This window comes from Lissotriton helveticus, chromosome 5_1, assembly GCF_964261635.1.
Source record: "Lissotriton helveticus chromosome 5_1, aLisHel1.1, whole genome shotgun sequence".
Lineage (NCBI taxonomy): Eukaryota > Metazoa > Chordata > Amphibia > Caudata > Salamandridae > Lissotriton > Lissotriton helveticus.
In genome coordinates this window covers 273,998,477-274,014,098 of record NC_136065.1, presented here as the reverse complement: position 1 = coordinate 274,014,098, position 15,622 = coordinate 273,998,477, and the positions used below count along the sequence as shown (strand labels likewise).

The following is a 15,622-nucleotide window of genomic DNA, read 5'->3' as shown; positions in this document are numbered from 1 at the left end:
TTTTCCAATCTTTCTAATGCACAGTTGGTGTAAGACGCCAATGTTCTTTTAACAAGCTACGTATGATATTGAACCTTTTCTCTTTTAACCAATCTTATTACAGGATATTGCCCTTCCAAACTGAGAACAGAGACAACATGTGTGAGTATCATTCATCAATGTATCTTTTCTTCTATTATGTATTCACACCATTGTGGCAAAAGCCCACAGTTCTCATGCACGACACACCTGATTGTAGTTGGTGGGGGTAAAACTTTGACGAGGTGCCAAAGCTCTTTTCAGCAAGTAGCACGCTACTCCGGAAGCCAAAAAGGATTAGTGGTGGATTAGTAATGTATAGGGAAGTATGAGTTTATTTGAATGGTGGACATGCAAGTCTGTTGGATTGAATAGAATAATGGAGGGATAGACGAGAAAAGAGTCTAGAAAGTATTTTTTGTGAGATCCTAGAAGCAAGATGAAGTTTGTGATGAGCAAAAGGAGAGAAGAGGAGGGAAGAGTCTCAAGAAAGAGATTAGGAAGATCAGAGTAGTAAAATGAGGTTTTGGATGAGTCAAAAGAGGGATACATGAGGGAAGAATTTAGAAAGAGTTGTTTGGGAGATCATAGTAGTATAATAAGGTTTGGTGAGCCAACAAGGGAAGAGCCTAGAAAGAAGTATTTTGGAGATCGTAGTAGTAGAATGAGGTTTGGGATGAGTCAGAGAGTGGAAGTAGAGGATATATTGAGAGAGATATAGTGGAAGACATAAAGTAGTGCATTGGAGAGAGTCACATTTTGTTTTTCAACAGTAGAAGTAAAGCAATAACAATAAAGATTCATAACTACATGGAAAGGGTATATATGTATATGCAATATAATAAGTCAAGATTTAAAGTTGTATTGCATAAACTCAGACTTTCAATTGTTGCTGCACTTGAAGCTAATTTATTTGTGTAATTTTATATCTAGTTTTTATTTTATTTTAATGTTATATTTTCCTCAATATTTCGATAGTGAAGTACTTATAGATGAAGTAGTCATGATAATATTTACATATTGTGATAAATAAATAAAACAGAGACTTATAAGCATCTAATCAAATAACTTAGATGAAAACTATGCAGTGACCTATATACATGTTAAGTATAGAATAATATATATAGATTTAGCCATAATTAATATATACATTTGTTAAGCAGACCTAAAAAATATCTATACATTTTAAAAACCATATTTATTTAACATATTTGTACAAAGAAATACACATACCTAGATACATACATATAATCAAATTATAAATGTTTACATAGACAGGGATATGCTGTAAATTAGTGTTTGAGTATGGTGGTTATGAAGGAAAGAGCCAACTCTTAAGTAGTCTTCTAAAGATAAGGTAGTTATCCGCGAATCTTAAGTTTAGTGATAATGCATTCCATAGCTTGGCTGCTTCAACAGAGAAAGATGTACCACCTATGGTTTTTTTATATGGTGGGGTTTTGAAGCAATGTGCTAATCTGGAGCTGAGGATTCTTTGTTAAATGTATTTGATGATTTTATTCCTGATGAAACGCGGTCCTGTTCCATGTATTGCTTTGTGGGTGATTCACAGCAGCTTGAAGGTGGATCTTCTGGCAACTGGTAACCAATGTATGGCCCAAAAGGCAGGAGGGATGTGGGCTTGTTGATTTACATGTAGGAGTAGACTGGCAGCACAGTTCTGAATCCATTTTAGTCTTTTCATAGTTGATAAAGTTGATCCGTGGTAAAGGCCATTGGCATAATCAAGTTTAAACAGTACAAGAGAGATAGTAGCCTGGACCTTGTGTGGAAATACCAGGTGGGGGAAGATGCATCGCAGAGTTTTCATAGTAATGAAGCTTAATCTTGCTAATTTGTCAACTTGGGCATTCATTGATAACTTGGAGTCCATGGTAATGCCAAGGTTTCTTACTTTCTTAGATACTTTAGGAGGTGGTCTCAGATCGTCAGGTCAGACACAAAGTGGGTCATAATTTGTCTAATTACCACATGTGAGTATTTCAGTTTTGGAAGCATTCAAGTTAAGATGGCTCAATGTCATCCACGTATCAACGGCTCTGAGGCAACTGAAGATTTTGGAGTTTCCAATGTTTTTGGGGCTTTCCAGTTTAAGGAGTATTTGTGTGTCATCTGCATATTCATTAATCATTGCCGGTAATGACTTCATGTAGATGTTGAAAAGTATGAGTGAGATGATAGATCCTTGAGGGACCCCTGCTTTTTTGAAGTACGGTTTGGATGAGAAAGGGGAAGTATAGATTACATTTGTCCTGTTATGAAGGTAGAATGTGATCCAGTTGAGAGCAGTCCCTCTCTATGCCGGCTTCGAAGAGTCTTTGCATTAGAGTGTCATGGTCAACTGTGTCAAAGATGTTTAGAGGACGTAAAAAATAACTACCACACAAGTGTTGCACCAGTTTTCCTTTAAAATTTGAAAACATCCAATTTACAAGACTAAATAGCAGTTGTAACTTTATCTGAAAAGCTGCATTCAAGTGAAATGGTAAAAATCAAGGCAGCCATTTCTGGGAAAATAATGTTTGAAAGCCCTCTAGGATGCAAGGTTGAGATTGCACGCATTATGTCATGGTTGAGAAATGATTTACTTGAACTGGTGCTGAGATGCATCTATTGAAAGCGATTAAGCAGTTTCATATTGTGATATTGTCAGTGGTCCATCAGAGTCTGATATCCCTTCAATTTTGGTCGTTCCCATCTCTTTTTTGAGTAGTCTATCCCATACCTGCTCTATCATCTTCTGTGAGTTGTTGGAAGTTGAAGTCAAGTCGTAGTAAGACATTGGTCTACAGGGTGTAATAATAGCCTGTTTCAGCCCAGATAAACTCAAATCTGATCTGAATCATGTAAAGCCTGGTTAGTTTCCACTATGTATATTCTAATCTTGAGTGCATGCACCTACTGTTCAAAGCTTAAAACATACAGGGCCTGATAAACAAAAAGGTAGACAAAGTAAGTGCAGAGATCTCTGCCTCCGTTTTGAACACACTTTTACAAATTTCCTACTTTTTGAATTCACAGGTTTATGCCTGGAACCTGAGTGCTACCAGGTACCTGTTCCTATGCAAAATAGGGTTTACATCCTTAGCTCATTACGTAAAGATGTCTTCTCTCCACTTTTGTCAATAGTGAGTGTAAGAAATCGGGTTATTGATTGAGGGGAGTGAAAACCCTACTCAAGCAACAACCGCAATTTTTCCCAGGGTGAACCATAAAAGTCACTAAATTGACCTGGGTTTAACTCTCTGGTTTCTTGGCACAAAATAAGTCAGGATTCATTTTGAGACACTGTGTAAAGTATTTATGCAGCACACAGAGCAGAAGAAATATCCCAAACCAATAAAAAAAAAATATAGTACATTTTAGTAAATTAACTGAGACCGAAACGACAGGCAATCCAATCAGTAGAAACAAGGCTTTCTAAATGTTAAAGTTTTAGGTAGGTATAGCACCTAAAAGCACAAAACACCATTTGCAGTTATCTGGTCGTGCTAGACTGCGGGAAAGTCACAAGTATAGGCTGACCGTGATAGGGCATGGGCCTCATACAGAGACCAGGTTAGTCCTGCTGAAAAAGTTGCCTTCTGAAAGTCCGTTGCGAAGAGTCCAGAAATTCAGGATTTCATATTTCCTTGTAGAAGAGTGCACTCTGATGCCAGCCAAGGTGCAGGACCTGAGGAGGCACCTCATGGGGATCAATGACTCACTCTTGCAGAGGCAGGTAGGGCTCAGGGAGGTCCAGTTGCAGGGCCAGGCAGGTCCAGTTGCAGCAGGCCTCTGGAGCTTGTTGTGTCCCTGTAGGTCAGAATAGGAGGTCAACCAATTGACAATTGGAGTCACACAGGTAGCCTGGGATAAACGAGGCAGGTTCAATCTTCCTTCACAGAGAGCAGGGCAGCCTGAATTAAGAGGGCAGTCATCTAGGGAACAAGACAAGTCTCAAGCAGCAGTGCAGTTCTCTGGAAACAAGGCAGGCCTCAAGCAGCAGGGTAGTCCTCTGGAAACAAGGTAGGCCTCAAGCAACAGGGAAGTCCTCTGGGAACAAGGCAAGCCTCAATCAGTAGGGCAGTCCTCTGAGGAACAAGGCTGTGGTTCCTCAGTAATGTCTGCAGGTCCTAGAGTGTATTTCCAAGTGGTGGAATGTTCTAGGATACCCCCACATCCAGTTTTGGAATGTTCTTCCCTTTCCCTGCCAAGGTGCAAAGAAGTCTAGGGTCACAAAATATTGGTGTTAGGTTTATTGGAGTGTGCTGGGGGGCAAGCCCTTTGAAATGTAAGTGGGGTAGGGAACAGCGGAATCACCATCCTCTGCTGTGGGAGCAGTAGTCAGGAATCGCATTCGGGACCAGTGCCACACACTTGAAACCAACGTCTCACCACTATTGTGTGGAGAATCTCGATGCATCTTGTCCACTGCATGGCTCGACACCGATGCCTTGCTTCGGCTGCACCTCGCATCTTCTTTGACGCAAACCAAGCATCAAGGTACTAAGTGGGTTCCCATATGCAACCTGCACTCTAACACGGGCATCCTGAATTTTTTAATGTATCCAGGTCCGGCCCGACAAGACATCCCAATAAGTGCTTATTGCTTCTAAGTGCTATTTTGTCTTTTAATTTAAAAAAAATTCATATCTCAACTGCTACTTATTGGATTTTTGCCATTTTTATCTTGTCTTATTTGTAAAAACTATATTATATATTTTCTAAACTGGAGTCTTTTTGTTTTGTTTTCAATGTATTACTGTTTGAAGTGTTGCACAAATACTTAACACATTGCCTCTTAAACTAAGCCTGACTGCTCTGTGCCGAGCTACCAGATGATGAGCACAGGATAATTTAGGGTGTGTTGTGACTGAATTACGGTTCCTGCTTGGACAGGGTGAATACCTCTGCCAACCAGAAACACATTTTCTAACATTGGTGATCAGCAGTGAGGATATGACTTGGGTTTCTGCAGTGCCATTCAGTAACTAGGTGTACACTACCCATCCATATTAAAAACCTTTATAGATTTTTCCAATTTCTCCCTGTTTTGCATTGTTTTTATTTTCGTCTACATCACGCCTCTGCCTGCTGGTTCTACAACTCAAGCCACAGAGTTTGAGCTGGCCAACTTGGAACCATTCACAGTGGCCCGGGTTAAAGACGTTCGTAAGAAGATGGGAGTTTCTGCCAGAGTGCCACCATAAAGGTGGAATTTCAAAAGGCACTGAGTGCCTGGGCAGAAGCCTTCTCCAAGGAGAGTGATGGAATTGGGGAGCCTAAGAGTGGTTCTTCTGAGGAGTCACCTGCAGAAATTGAGGGGGATATTGAGCTCCCTGTGAAAGCAGAAAGTAGCGTCTCCTCCTGCGGCCTATTCCAGAGGAGCTAATGGAGAGCAGGGAGGAGAAGGAATTCAAGCTACACATGGCCAATCCTCAAGATAGAGGCCAAAGAGAAGAAGGTTGAAAGGGAGGCTAGAAGAGCTGAGGCACAGGGAGCCTCAGCAGAGAAGACATTTTTTCTTTCTCATGAACTGAGTCTAAAAGAGCTCAACATCAAGGCCAAGAAGTCTGATTCCAGCAGTGATGTTGGCAGCATAAAAGCAGTACCTGATGGAGACAAGAGGTTTCGTATACAAAAGGATATGGGGCCCAGTTATATGGTGGGAGATGACATTCTTATGTGGTAATCTGCTTATGCGGTTGCCCTGAAGGTTCGCAGGGCTCCTGAAAAGTACTGGGGGAGGGGAGGTCTGTGAAAGCACATGCCAACTCTTGAGAGGGACACAATTCTGGCATCAGATGTTGGGGACCAAACAACGTATACCCATGAAGACCTAGGTAGGTTTTGCTGATTACTCCAGTAAGGAACTGACAGGTTGGGTGAGGGGCATCAAAGTTAGTGATTTTAATGGGTTGTATCATTTGATCATGAGGGAGCACATGCTCAGTATCGGTTTTGCAGAGTTGTGCCAGCACCTAGTGGACAGTAAGCTGGCTGACCCCAGGAAACTTGCTGAGGGGGCGGACTTCTGGGCTAGCACAACAGTGTCCAGAAAGGTATCTGAGGGTGTCACCCACAAAGGTGGTCAGGGTTCCCAACAGAAGAAAGTGGGAGGGGGGGCGGAACCTCAAAACCTCAAAAACAAGGAGTTCGCAAAAGGCTCCCACAATAATGCCCAAGGAAATAGTGGTAACCTGTTCCAGTCTGATCCTAGGAAGATCTTTGATCATAAGACAGGGAGGCTTGCACCCCAAAGTACAGAGTGTTACAAATATAGGCACAACCAGGGCTACTCCCAATGTCAAAAGAGAGCATAGCCCCCCACTGGTGAGCAGACACCTGGGTTGGCGAGTGTAGCGCACAAAGAGGAGGTAATCCCAGTTAGTTTGGGGAGACAGCCAGAGGTGAGCCTAGTTTCCCTGGAGGATGTAGAAATGGTGCCAAAAGGCCATATACCTTCCAATACTTCAAAGTATAGACAGTGGGCCCTCATTAATGGGCACTTTCAACCAAGTCATGGTCACCGTCAATCACAAGAGCCATCTACTAAAGGCGGCTCTCTGGACGCCACACCAGAACTCCGGTTCTAGGTGGACTATCAATGACTCAATTCGGTCACCAGGATTGATGCACAACCCATCCCCAGAGCTAATGAGCTAATTGATAGGCTGGACAATGCCACTTTGTTTAGGACATTTGATTTCACATCACAGTACTGGCAGATTGCTCTGACTGAGGGGGCCAAAGAGAAGTCAACATTCACAACCCCAGGGGGACACTATGTATTTCAGGCATTTGCATCTGAACTCTGCAAACTTCATGGGTGTTGCTTGGGAACACCCATGCAACACCCATGGAATGCTTCCCTGGGGCAGAGTAACACAATGCAGCAATTTGCACTCAGGACCATGCAAAGTGGCCTTGCATGACTTGTTAAATCGCATTTTAAGGTTGCACCACACATGCATCCTTTTGCATGGTGCAAAAGTGACGCAACCTATACATAAATATGCCCCTTAATTTACAGGTCTTGGGTACATGTAATAATATATACTAGGGACTTATAAGTAGATGTGCCAATCAGGTGTAGGCCAATCTTACTATGTTTTAGGGAGAGAGCACAAACACTTTAGAACTGATTAGCAGTGGTAAAGTGCATAAAGTCCTTCTGCCTACAGAAACAAATTCAGAAAACAGGAGGAGTGAAGGCAAAACGTTTTGGGGGTGACCCTGCAGAGAGGGTCAAGTCCAACAATGAGATCTTTACAGAACCCACAACATAATCCCTGTTGTGTATTATGTGTTTCAGTACAAGTAATAGATGGATCATTGCAATGACTATGCACAGAGGCCAGATTTGACAGGCCAGCAAGAGTATGTTTGCCATTTTGAAAATGTGTCCTTTTTTATGTACTTTGATTTATTTACTATTTTACTTTTTAACTACTTTCAATTACATTTTCATGTTTTAGCTTAACACAGCCAGTGAGAAACAAATGAGCCAAGGTCTACGAATCCCATCTGTCTTGAATTACAATAGTCCAGTGCAGGAACAAGAACTTCTTCTGAAGAACCAGAGATTAAGCACATGCTCTCTGGAGCCTATGCCAGGCTCTGCCATTCTTGGGGAGACACCAGAGAAGAGAGAACCTTCTGAGACACCAAGAGGGGGTCTAACACCAAAAGGAATGATAAATAGCAATGGTCTTCACATGAACTCTGGTAAGTTATGCTTCTGACAGAAGCCTGTCCTATAAAAACTATAAAAGGGAGTATAAACTGAGCATGTTTCAAAGAAAAATTCTTCACATATCACACCAAAACCCAAATGCATATTATTTAAAATACATTTCCGGACTGCTATTAGCTTTATTCCACACATATGGAAAGCAGATACAGGAGTCGAGCCTTCTTCTTCTTTGCTCCTAAAGGGTGGAACGACCTACCGGTATTTGGATAAAATATGGAGTCATAAATATCGAGGCACACAAATATCCAGATTTTAATATTGTGACACAATAATATCAAGATACAGAAATATCGTGGACATAAATATTCATTTTTAGGTAAGCAGTATGGTAAACAACAATATCAGTGTTTTTATTATCGTTTGCAATAATATCATTGTAAAAATATTGTTTTTAATTATTGGTGTGTGTTTCAGTTAATATTTTAATTTTATATGTTAAATATTGTTTATATAATTGTTGTTAGTAGTTTTATGTTATAGTTTTGAATTTTAAGCTATTTATAATTTTCTATTTAATTGTTAATAGTAATTTATAGTGTCAGAGCGGGTTGTGAGGTTTACAGGGATACAGGGTGGTAAGTTAATTAAGTACAATTAATTAATATTTATTTTAAAATTTCTTTATTGATAACAGAAAGACAAAGTAACACATCAGTTCCATTGTGCATTTGTGCATAACATTAAAACAGTGTTTGCAGCAATATATATCCATCATTTCCATTTTCTGTTTTCCTCGTGATATGATTGATCTCCCAACTCCCAAACTCCCTCCCTTCCCTCCCCCCAGCACTTACTTAATCATATAAGACATTGAACGTGGCGTTGACTCACCCAATATTCATGTAGTGACTGTCTGTCCTCTCAATCTCCTTCTTGAAACATAATCAAACAACATATAATGCAATCAGGGTCTGCATCTTGTTCAAGGGGGATACCCATCCGGAATCAGAGTCCGTGCGTGTGTGACTCTCGGCACAGGCGGCACCACCATACCCTTGTCGTGTCCTCTTATACAAACCTGCACATGAATCTAAACATCTTGATCCCGCACCCCCTGTTCAAACTCTAGTAAGAGAGCGTTCCAGTCTAAGGAAATGGGTGTCTTTCTAAGGCCTCTGCGCTCTTCTCTGTGTAGTTCCTGTCCCTCCGCCTTGCCCCATCTCTCCACTTCCCCACTCCACGTCTCCACTTCCGGTGGTCTAGCTGATTTCCATCTCATGGCCACCGCTCGCTTTGCCAACAATAATACCAAATCCACAAATCTAGTAGCCACACTCCTCTTCTTCTCTTTGTGACCCAGTCCCAGCAGACAATAGGAGGCGGATGTGTAAGGCCTACCCCGCGCTATTGTATTAAGGATACGGTGGACTGTTCCCCAATAGTTTCCCAGTTTAGGACAATCCCAGAACATGTGCAAAATGCCGGCATCTTCCAGATGGCATCTAGGGCAGGTGTCGGCTGCATCTGGAAACATGACCCGTATCCTGTGTGGTGTTAAGTATGCCCTATGTACCACCATTAGCTGAATGAATTTGAAATTAGGGTTGCGGGACACTTTCTTAGGCAGCTTCAGCACCCTTTCCCACTCCTTATCGCTAAGCTCTCTGCCCAGGTCGACCTCCCATCTCGATTTAAGGGGCTGTAGAGAAATAGCCCTGCCGGTGCAGATACCGTTGGTCAGCCACCTCGTCAGGTGACTACCCGTTCCCATAAGGTATTGCATAGTTATCAGTGCATTCGTGTCAGGTTCCGTCCCGTCCGGCGCCCAGTGTGTTCCTATGTAATGAGTCACTTGAGCGTGTTGTATAAATAATGCTTCCGGTGTGTGGTGTAACCGAGAAGTACAATTAATTAATAATACATTTTTAATAAATATTAATTATTATTTATTTGATCATTAATTATGTAAATTGTGTAATTAATTTATTTTGTAAGTAATATTTCAGGTGTGGGTTGTTTTGCCTGTAGGGGTATAGGGTGGAGAGTTAATTAAACTAACAATTTATTAATAATAATTAATTGTTTATTATCAATTAGTTATTTGAATATTAATTATGTAAATTGTGTAATTATGATATGTTTTTAGTGATATTTTGGGTTTGGGTTTAAAAAAATTCTTTTTATTGAAAAAACAGGACTTGGCAACTAACTGGAATACAAACAATCATAATGCTGACTTAACAATAACACAAGGGAGGCATCTGGTACATATGAACAAAAACAAACAAGATAGTAATTACAGCTCCCCAGATTCCGGCCCCAGTTCTGCGATTTCATCTCTTGCTTGCAGGGGCTCACATATCCCTCCCCTGTAGTTGTTCCATTTCTTCCAAATCAGAGTCCATTTGGTGGGGCACCCCCTGGCTTCATATATGGTCTTTTCTGTAACCATACACCAATCCATATGCTTACTCAGATCAGCTAAACGAGGTGGGTCTCCCGCTTTCCACTTGCGAACAATATTCCGCTTAGCTACAATCCGTCCCAGAGTCACCTATATTTGCTCCTTGGAACTTAGGTCAGCCGGACGCCAGACATTTAACATCCATAGCTTTATTATACAATCAATATTTTGTCCCAACACATCCTCAATGCAGCCCACAGCCTTCGACCAGTAACTTCGGATAGTAATACACTTCTAGAGTTTATGGATGAAAGTGCCCACAGCTTCTGGGGCATCCTCCTTCTGCGCTATATCCCATTCGCACCAGCAAAGGGCCGGTCAGGTAGAACCTATGCAGTACCTTCAATTACACTAACCGTAGCCTGGAGGAAATGGTCACTTCCCTTGGAGAGGCTACCGCCATGATCCATTCTTCATCTTCAAGCTCTGCTACATCGTAATCCCAGTGTGGCCGAAGCCTGATCAGCGGGTCTGCTATGTTAATAAATAATTTTTTATAAATAATTGATATGGCTTTCTCCGGCAGATCCCCATTTAAGACCCTATCTTCAAGCGGGGAGGATTCAGGTAGTGATTCCCCCCTGGGCAGTACGGCCAACAAAGTGTGTCCTATTTGGAAATATCTAAAATACTCTGAGTCCAACAATTCATACTCTGCTTGCAGCTGGGCAAAATTAACCATGTCGCCCGCCTTCCACAAGTCCTCCACTTTTGAGATACCTATCAGGTCCCACCGGTCAAAGCCCCTTGTGTGAATCAGCTTACCCAGTTGTTCGGTGTACCAGAGTGGCATGGCCAGTGTAATCTTGTCTGCCCAACTCGAACACTTTGTTGCCGCCCTCCCCACCTGTGTAGCATGTGCTGTGGGCCCTGTCAGATTTGGTTTCACCGAATGAGAATATAGCGCCCCTTCGAAATTACCCCCGGCAGGAGCCATCTGTCAATCTGGAATGCGGGGTCTCCATGCGGCTTATATGTGCACTGGTTGATAGCTGCGAGGCGGGACGCCCAATAATATTTTTTGATGTCAGGACGGCCGATACCTCCATCGAACCACCCGAGCATAAGCTTGTGAGTGGTGATCCACGGTGGCTTGCCTTCCCAAAGTAGGTCATGAACTGCACTATTGATTTCCCTAAAGTTTGCTGACTCGACTAGGTGCGGAACATTCCGCAAAGCGTACAAGAATCTAGGGAGGGACATCATTTTGAACAGTACAGCGCGCCCCAGATGGGACAGGGGGAGTGATTTCCAATGCTGGATGTTACTCCTGAGCCATTGCTGGGGAAGCAGGAGATTGTGTTCATAAAGCCGTGATGCCCAAATATTTAAAGTTGTCCGACGCTTCCGTAATCTGAATTCCCCTGGGAAGCGAGGACATTGTTCCATGAAGGACATAAAGCACTGACTTGGCCCAATTTATTTTGTAGCCAGCGAATCTACCAAACGCCAAGAATATGTGCAGGATTCTGTTCAAGGAGGCCGCCGGTGACACCAAGTAGAGCAGAATGTCGTCAGCGTACAACAAGATGCGATCCTCCCACCCATGTGCTCACTTAAGGCCTCTGATGACGGGATCGCTCCGAACTCAAATAGCCAACGGCTCAAGGGTCAGGACGAAGAGCAGCAGGGACAGTGGACAGCCTTGTCTAGTGCCTCTACTGAGTGCAATTGGGTTTGTGTTTTGGCATTGTAGGAATTGTAGTGTGTGAAGTTGATTAAGTAATAATTCATCAACTATTAATTTAATATTTATTATTTATTTTGATAATTAATCTGGTAAATTGTTATTTAGTCCTCATGTTATTTTTTTGGGTGTAGTTTGTTGTGTTTGTAGAGGTATAGGGTTGGATGTTAATGAAGTAATAATCAAGTATCAATTTATTATGACTTTTTAATTACATTTTTAACTTATTCATAATTATATAAGTTGTTTAATAATTATATTTCATGTTGCTTTGTTTGTAGGGGAATAAGTTGGGTAATTATTCAATTATAATTAATTAGCAGGCTAGGGCCCAAGACCAGATAATGGCAGGGTCCAGGCAGAATTGCAACGGTATTACACACAGCTTTACACTTCTTGGTATGCAGAGCAGGGCAGTGCCCTTGCAGACTACCTTTCGAAGGTGGCTATGATCTGACTGTCTGCTCCACAGCAATAATTTCTGAGTGAACCAACAGCAGTTTAGTAAATCATCTCCGCAGTAGATTCCATGGATGGGTCCAAGCCGCCTGGCTCTAACGGACTCACAGGACTATTTTACAAAACCTACAAACATCTTCTTGTTTGCCGCCTATTAGAACTTTACGCTGATTCACTTGAGTCAGGCATACTACCTCCCATGGTTCGCAAAGCGATCATACTCCTATTGTTAAAACCTGGGAAGTACCCATTGCATAGCCAATCTTATAGGCCGTTGTCTTTAATACATTTTGATAATAAGGTTCTCGCTAAGGTTCTTTTCAATAGATTGTCTCTTCTTCTTTTAACATCATCTCTCCTCTCCAGTCAGGCTTCATTCCGCATCGATCCACCTCCATACATCTGCACATGTTGTTTTCAGTCTTGAATAGAATACCAACCAGTGCCTTAAATAAGAGAGACATATAATTCTGTGTCTTGAAAAAGATGGAATATCATTTTTAACCATCGAAATGCGTTGACGCTGCAATTCACGCAATCGAGGGGGACAGCTCATCCTATAGATAAAAATTATTGAGTATATCTAGGATCGGCCAAGAAAAACTGTTCACCCTGATGTGTGGTTGTTGGAACTGGGGTCACCAGTCCCCTAGGGTAGCATGGCACGAGCGGGTAGGCATCCGAAAGCACATGTGTTACAGAAACCTGGGCACGCAATAAATGACTCCACTCCAGAGCTTGTATAAAAACAAGTGATTTGTATTAAGATAAATAATCTGATAGATAGAGCAGGATCAGGGAAATCATAAATTCATTTAAAATACATGTGTCTCAAAACTTGCGATCAATATTAGATGAATAAATATCCGTTCTGCAATAAATATTAAATATTGGATCAATAAATAGTTAAATACATTTTTAGTGGGACACAGGCCCGACCTACGCCTTGCTTCTTGGTCAGTACCTGAAAGGAATACATCTCAAAGTCATAAGAACAACACTGCATTAAGCATCAATATCCATTTCCTCAGGTAAACAAAGGGACAGTTCCATAACAGAAACATCTCCCCGCTGTAGGAATAAACAATTCGTTAAGTGTAGTTCAAACATTTCCTTAAATATGAAACATTTCATTTGCCACAAAAGTATGTGGACGTAACTCTCCTCCTGTAATAGGAATTAAACATTTCATTAAGAATAATTATTCCATATAACAAGGTTGGGCATCCCTTTGGGAGAACTTCTCATTGGGCCCAGCTAACCATTGCATTAGCCAGCACTAACTAGGAGAAAACATTGCAATCTAGGTAACCATCCCCTTGTGCAGGTTTAACTGTATCAGGGCTACACCAACATTCCATCAGGGAAGTAGAAATCGCTACATTGAGCAGGTGTAAGTAGATCTCTGTTATAGCAGGGGTATGAGACCCTTCCCTGGGCAGGAGTAAACATTGCCTCAAATGAGGTCAACACCTTTCATTAGGCATAAAGTATTTCTTTAGGCATCACACACCATCCTATTACCTGATGCCTGAACAGGCAGGGCCTTCCCCCTATTAATCAGGAGCTTACAGGTAAAACATTTCCTGCAATAGAGATAATCAGTTTAGCAGAAGTAAAACACTTCACTGAGGGTAAAACATTTCATTAACCATTTCCTTAGGCAGGAATGAAACTCCTATGGCAGGAATAAAAACACGCCACTGCGGATAAAACATCTCATTAGGCAGTGTAACTATATCCTTATAGCATTAACGTTCCCCTACTCAGCAATCAACAGTTAACAACTCTTCAAGGCAGAGATAACCATTTTTAACAGGCAAGCCTGAGCTTAGAAGACTTGGTTTATGCATGTAAAGCCTTTTAGTAAATGTAAACATTTCTTTAAAGCAAGGAGCACCTCACTCCATAACTGTGGGCATGTGCTCCACCTTTCAACCAACATGAATAAACGTTTCATTAGTCAGCAGACACAGTTCATTATGCAGCTGTTGGCGTTTCCACCCCAGGCCAGGATCAACATTCTAATTCCTACATTAAGCAGGCATAAACCTCTCAGCACCCAAGAGTAATCCTGTAAATAAGTAGAGGTTATAACACTGGGGCAGGGGTGTAATAAAACTTCTATAGTTCAGAATAATCCTGGTTACAAGCAGGAATAACCACTTCAAAACTCTTCCCCAATCATAGGTAACATCCCCCTAATCAGGAGTAAACATTACAGGGAAGGATTTAGGCATAGGCATTTCATTAAGTAACTTATAAATAGAACATTACTCATTGCTAGAGAGCAACATCTCATTAAGTAAGCACAGGCCTTGCTTTAGATTAGTAAAACATTTCTGTTAATTAAGGTGAACATTTCAATAAGCAATTCAGTAAAGCATTCTCAATGAGCATTTTACTATGCCTTGGACTCCCCTATGCAGGGCTAAGCCATCGCAGATGAACTCAGTATGTCTTTAGGCCTACGCCGGAACCAGGGCCCAAACAGTTCATGAATGGCAAGCCTGTCCTCAGGCATAAACAGTAACTTAATGGCCTCCACGTCACTAGAGGCACCTAGGGGCCAACAGGTGGGCACTTAAGGTAAAAAATACAGCGTTTCTCTGGGGCCTACAAGAGAGCGCTTGGAGGCACAATTACAGCGCTTCTATGGGACATTCAAGAAAGCGCTTGGAGTGAAATTACAGCGCTTCCCTGGGCACTACCTCAGTTCCTCACATGACAGCGCTTGGCCACAGGCAATGCTGGGGACAGCGCTTCAGCAGGCAATCAGGTTTAGATAATAGCACCCTGCAGGTACAGCACTTCACAAGGCAGCAACCCCCTTCAGTACCTCAGCACTCTTCACAGGGACAGCAAAGGAGCGTTGGGGGAGCAGGGAGTCAGCGCTTCAGAAGGCAGCAACTTCTAGAGCCACAGAAGTTCTTGGTGACACAGCGCTTCAGGGGGATAGCGCTTTTCAGGATTCACAGCGCTACGATATAGCAGGCAATTCACAGCAGAGGTAGCGCTCAGCAGACAGTTAATTCCAGGTAGCGCTGCTGAAGGGCACCACAGAATATAGCGCTTCAGGCAGGAATCATGCCCAGGATTCTAGCGCTTCACAGACAGCAGGGTGCAGGGCTATAGCGCTTTGGCCCACACGAGGTGGGGGCAAGACCAGCAGGTCTAATAACATTCAGTTCAGGGTGCTGCAGTTCAGGCAAATATAGCGCTTCAGAAGGCAGCAACCCCCTCCATTACTTCAGCGCTCTTCACAGGGTCAGCAAGGGCAGCGCTAGATATACAG

At 42.2% G+C, this 15,622-nt stretch overlaps 1 protein-coding gene across 1 annotated transcript in view; it reads left to right on the top strand.

The window, feature by feature from the left end:
- TNFRSF1B (TNF receptor superfamily member 1B) overlaps positions 1-15,622 on the top strand; it is a 239,739-nt gene that overhangs the window by 187,365 nt on the left and 36,752 nt on the right. Inside the window, exons 8-9 of the mRNA XM_078642197.1 lie at positions 104-141; positions 7,500-7,749. Of these exons, the coding sequence (XP_078498323.1) occupies positions 104-141; positions 7,500-7,749 (288 nt within the window). The remainder of the gene's footprint in view (positions 1-103; positions 142-7,499; positions 7,750-15,622) is intronic.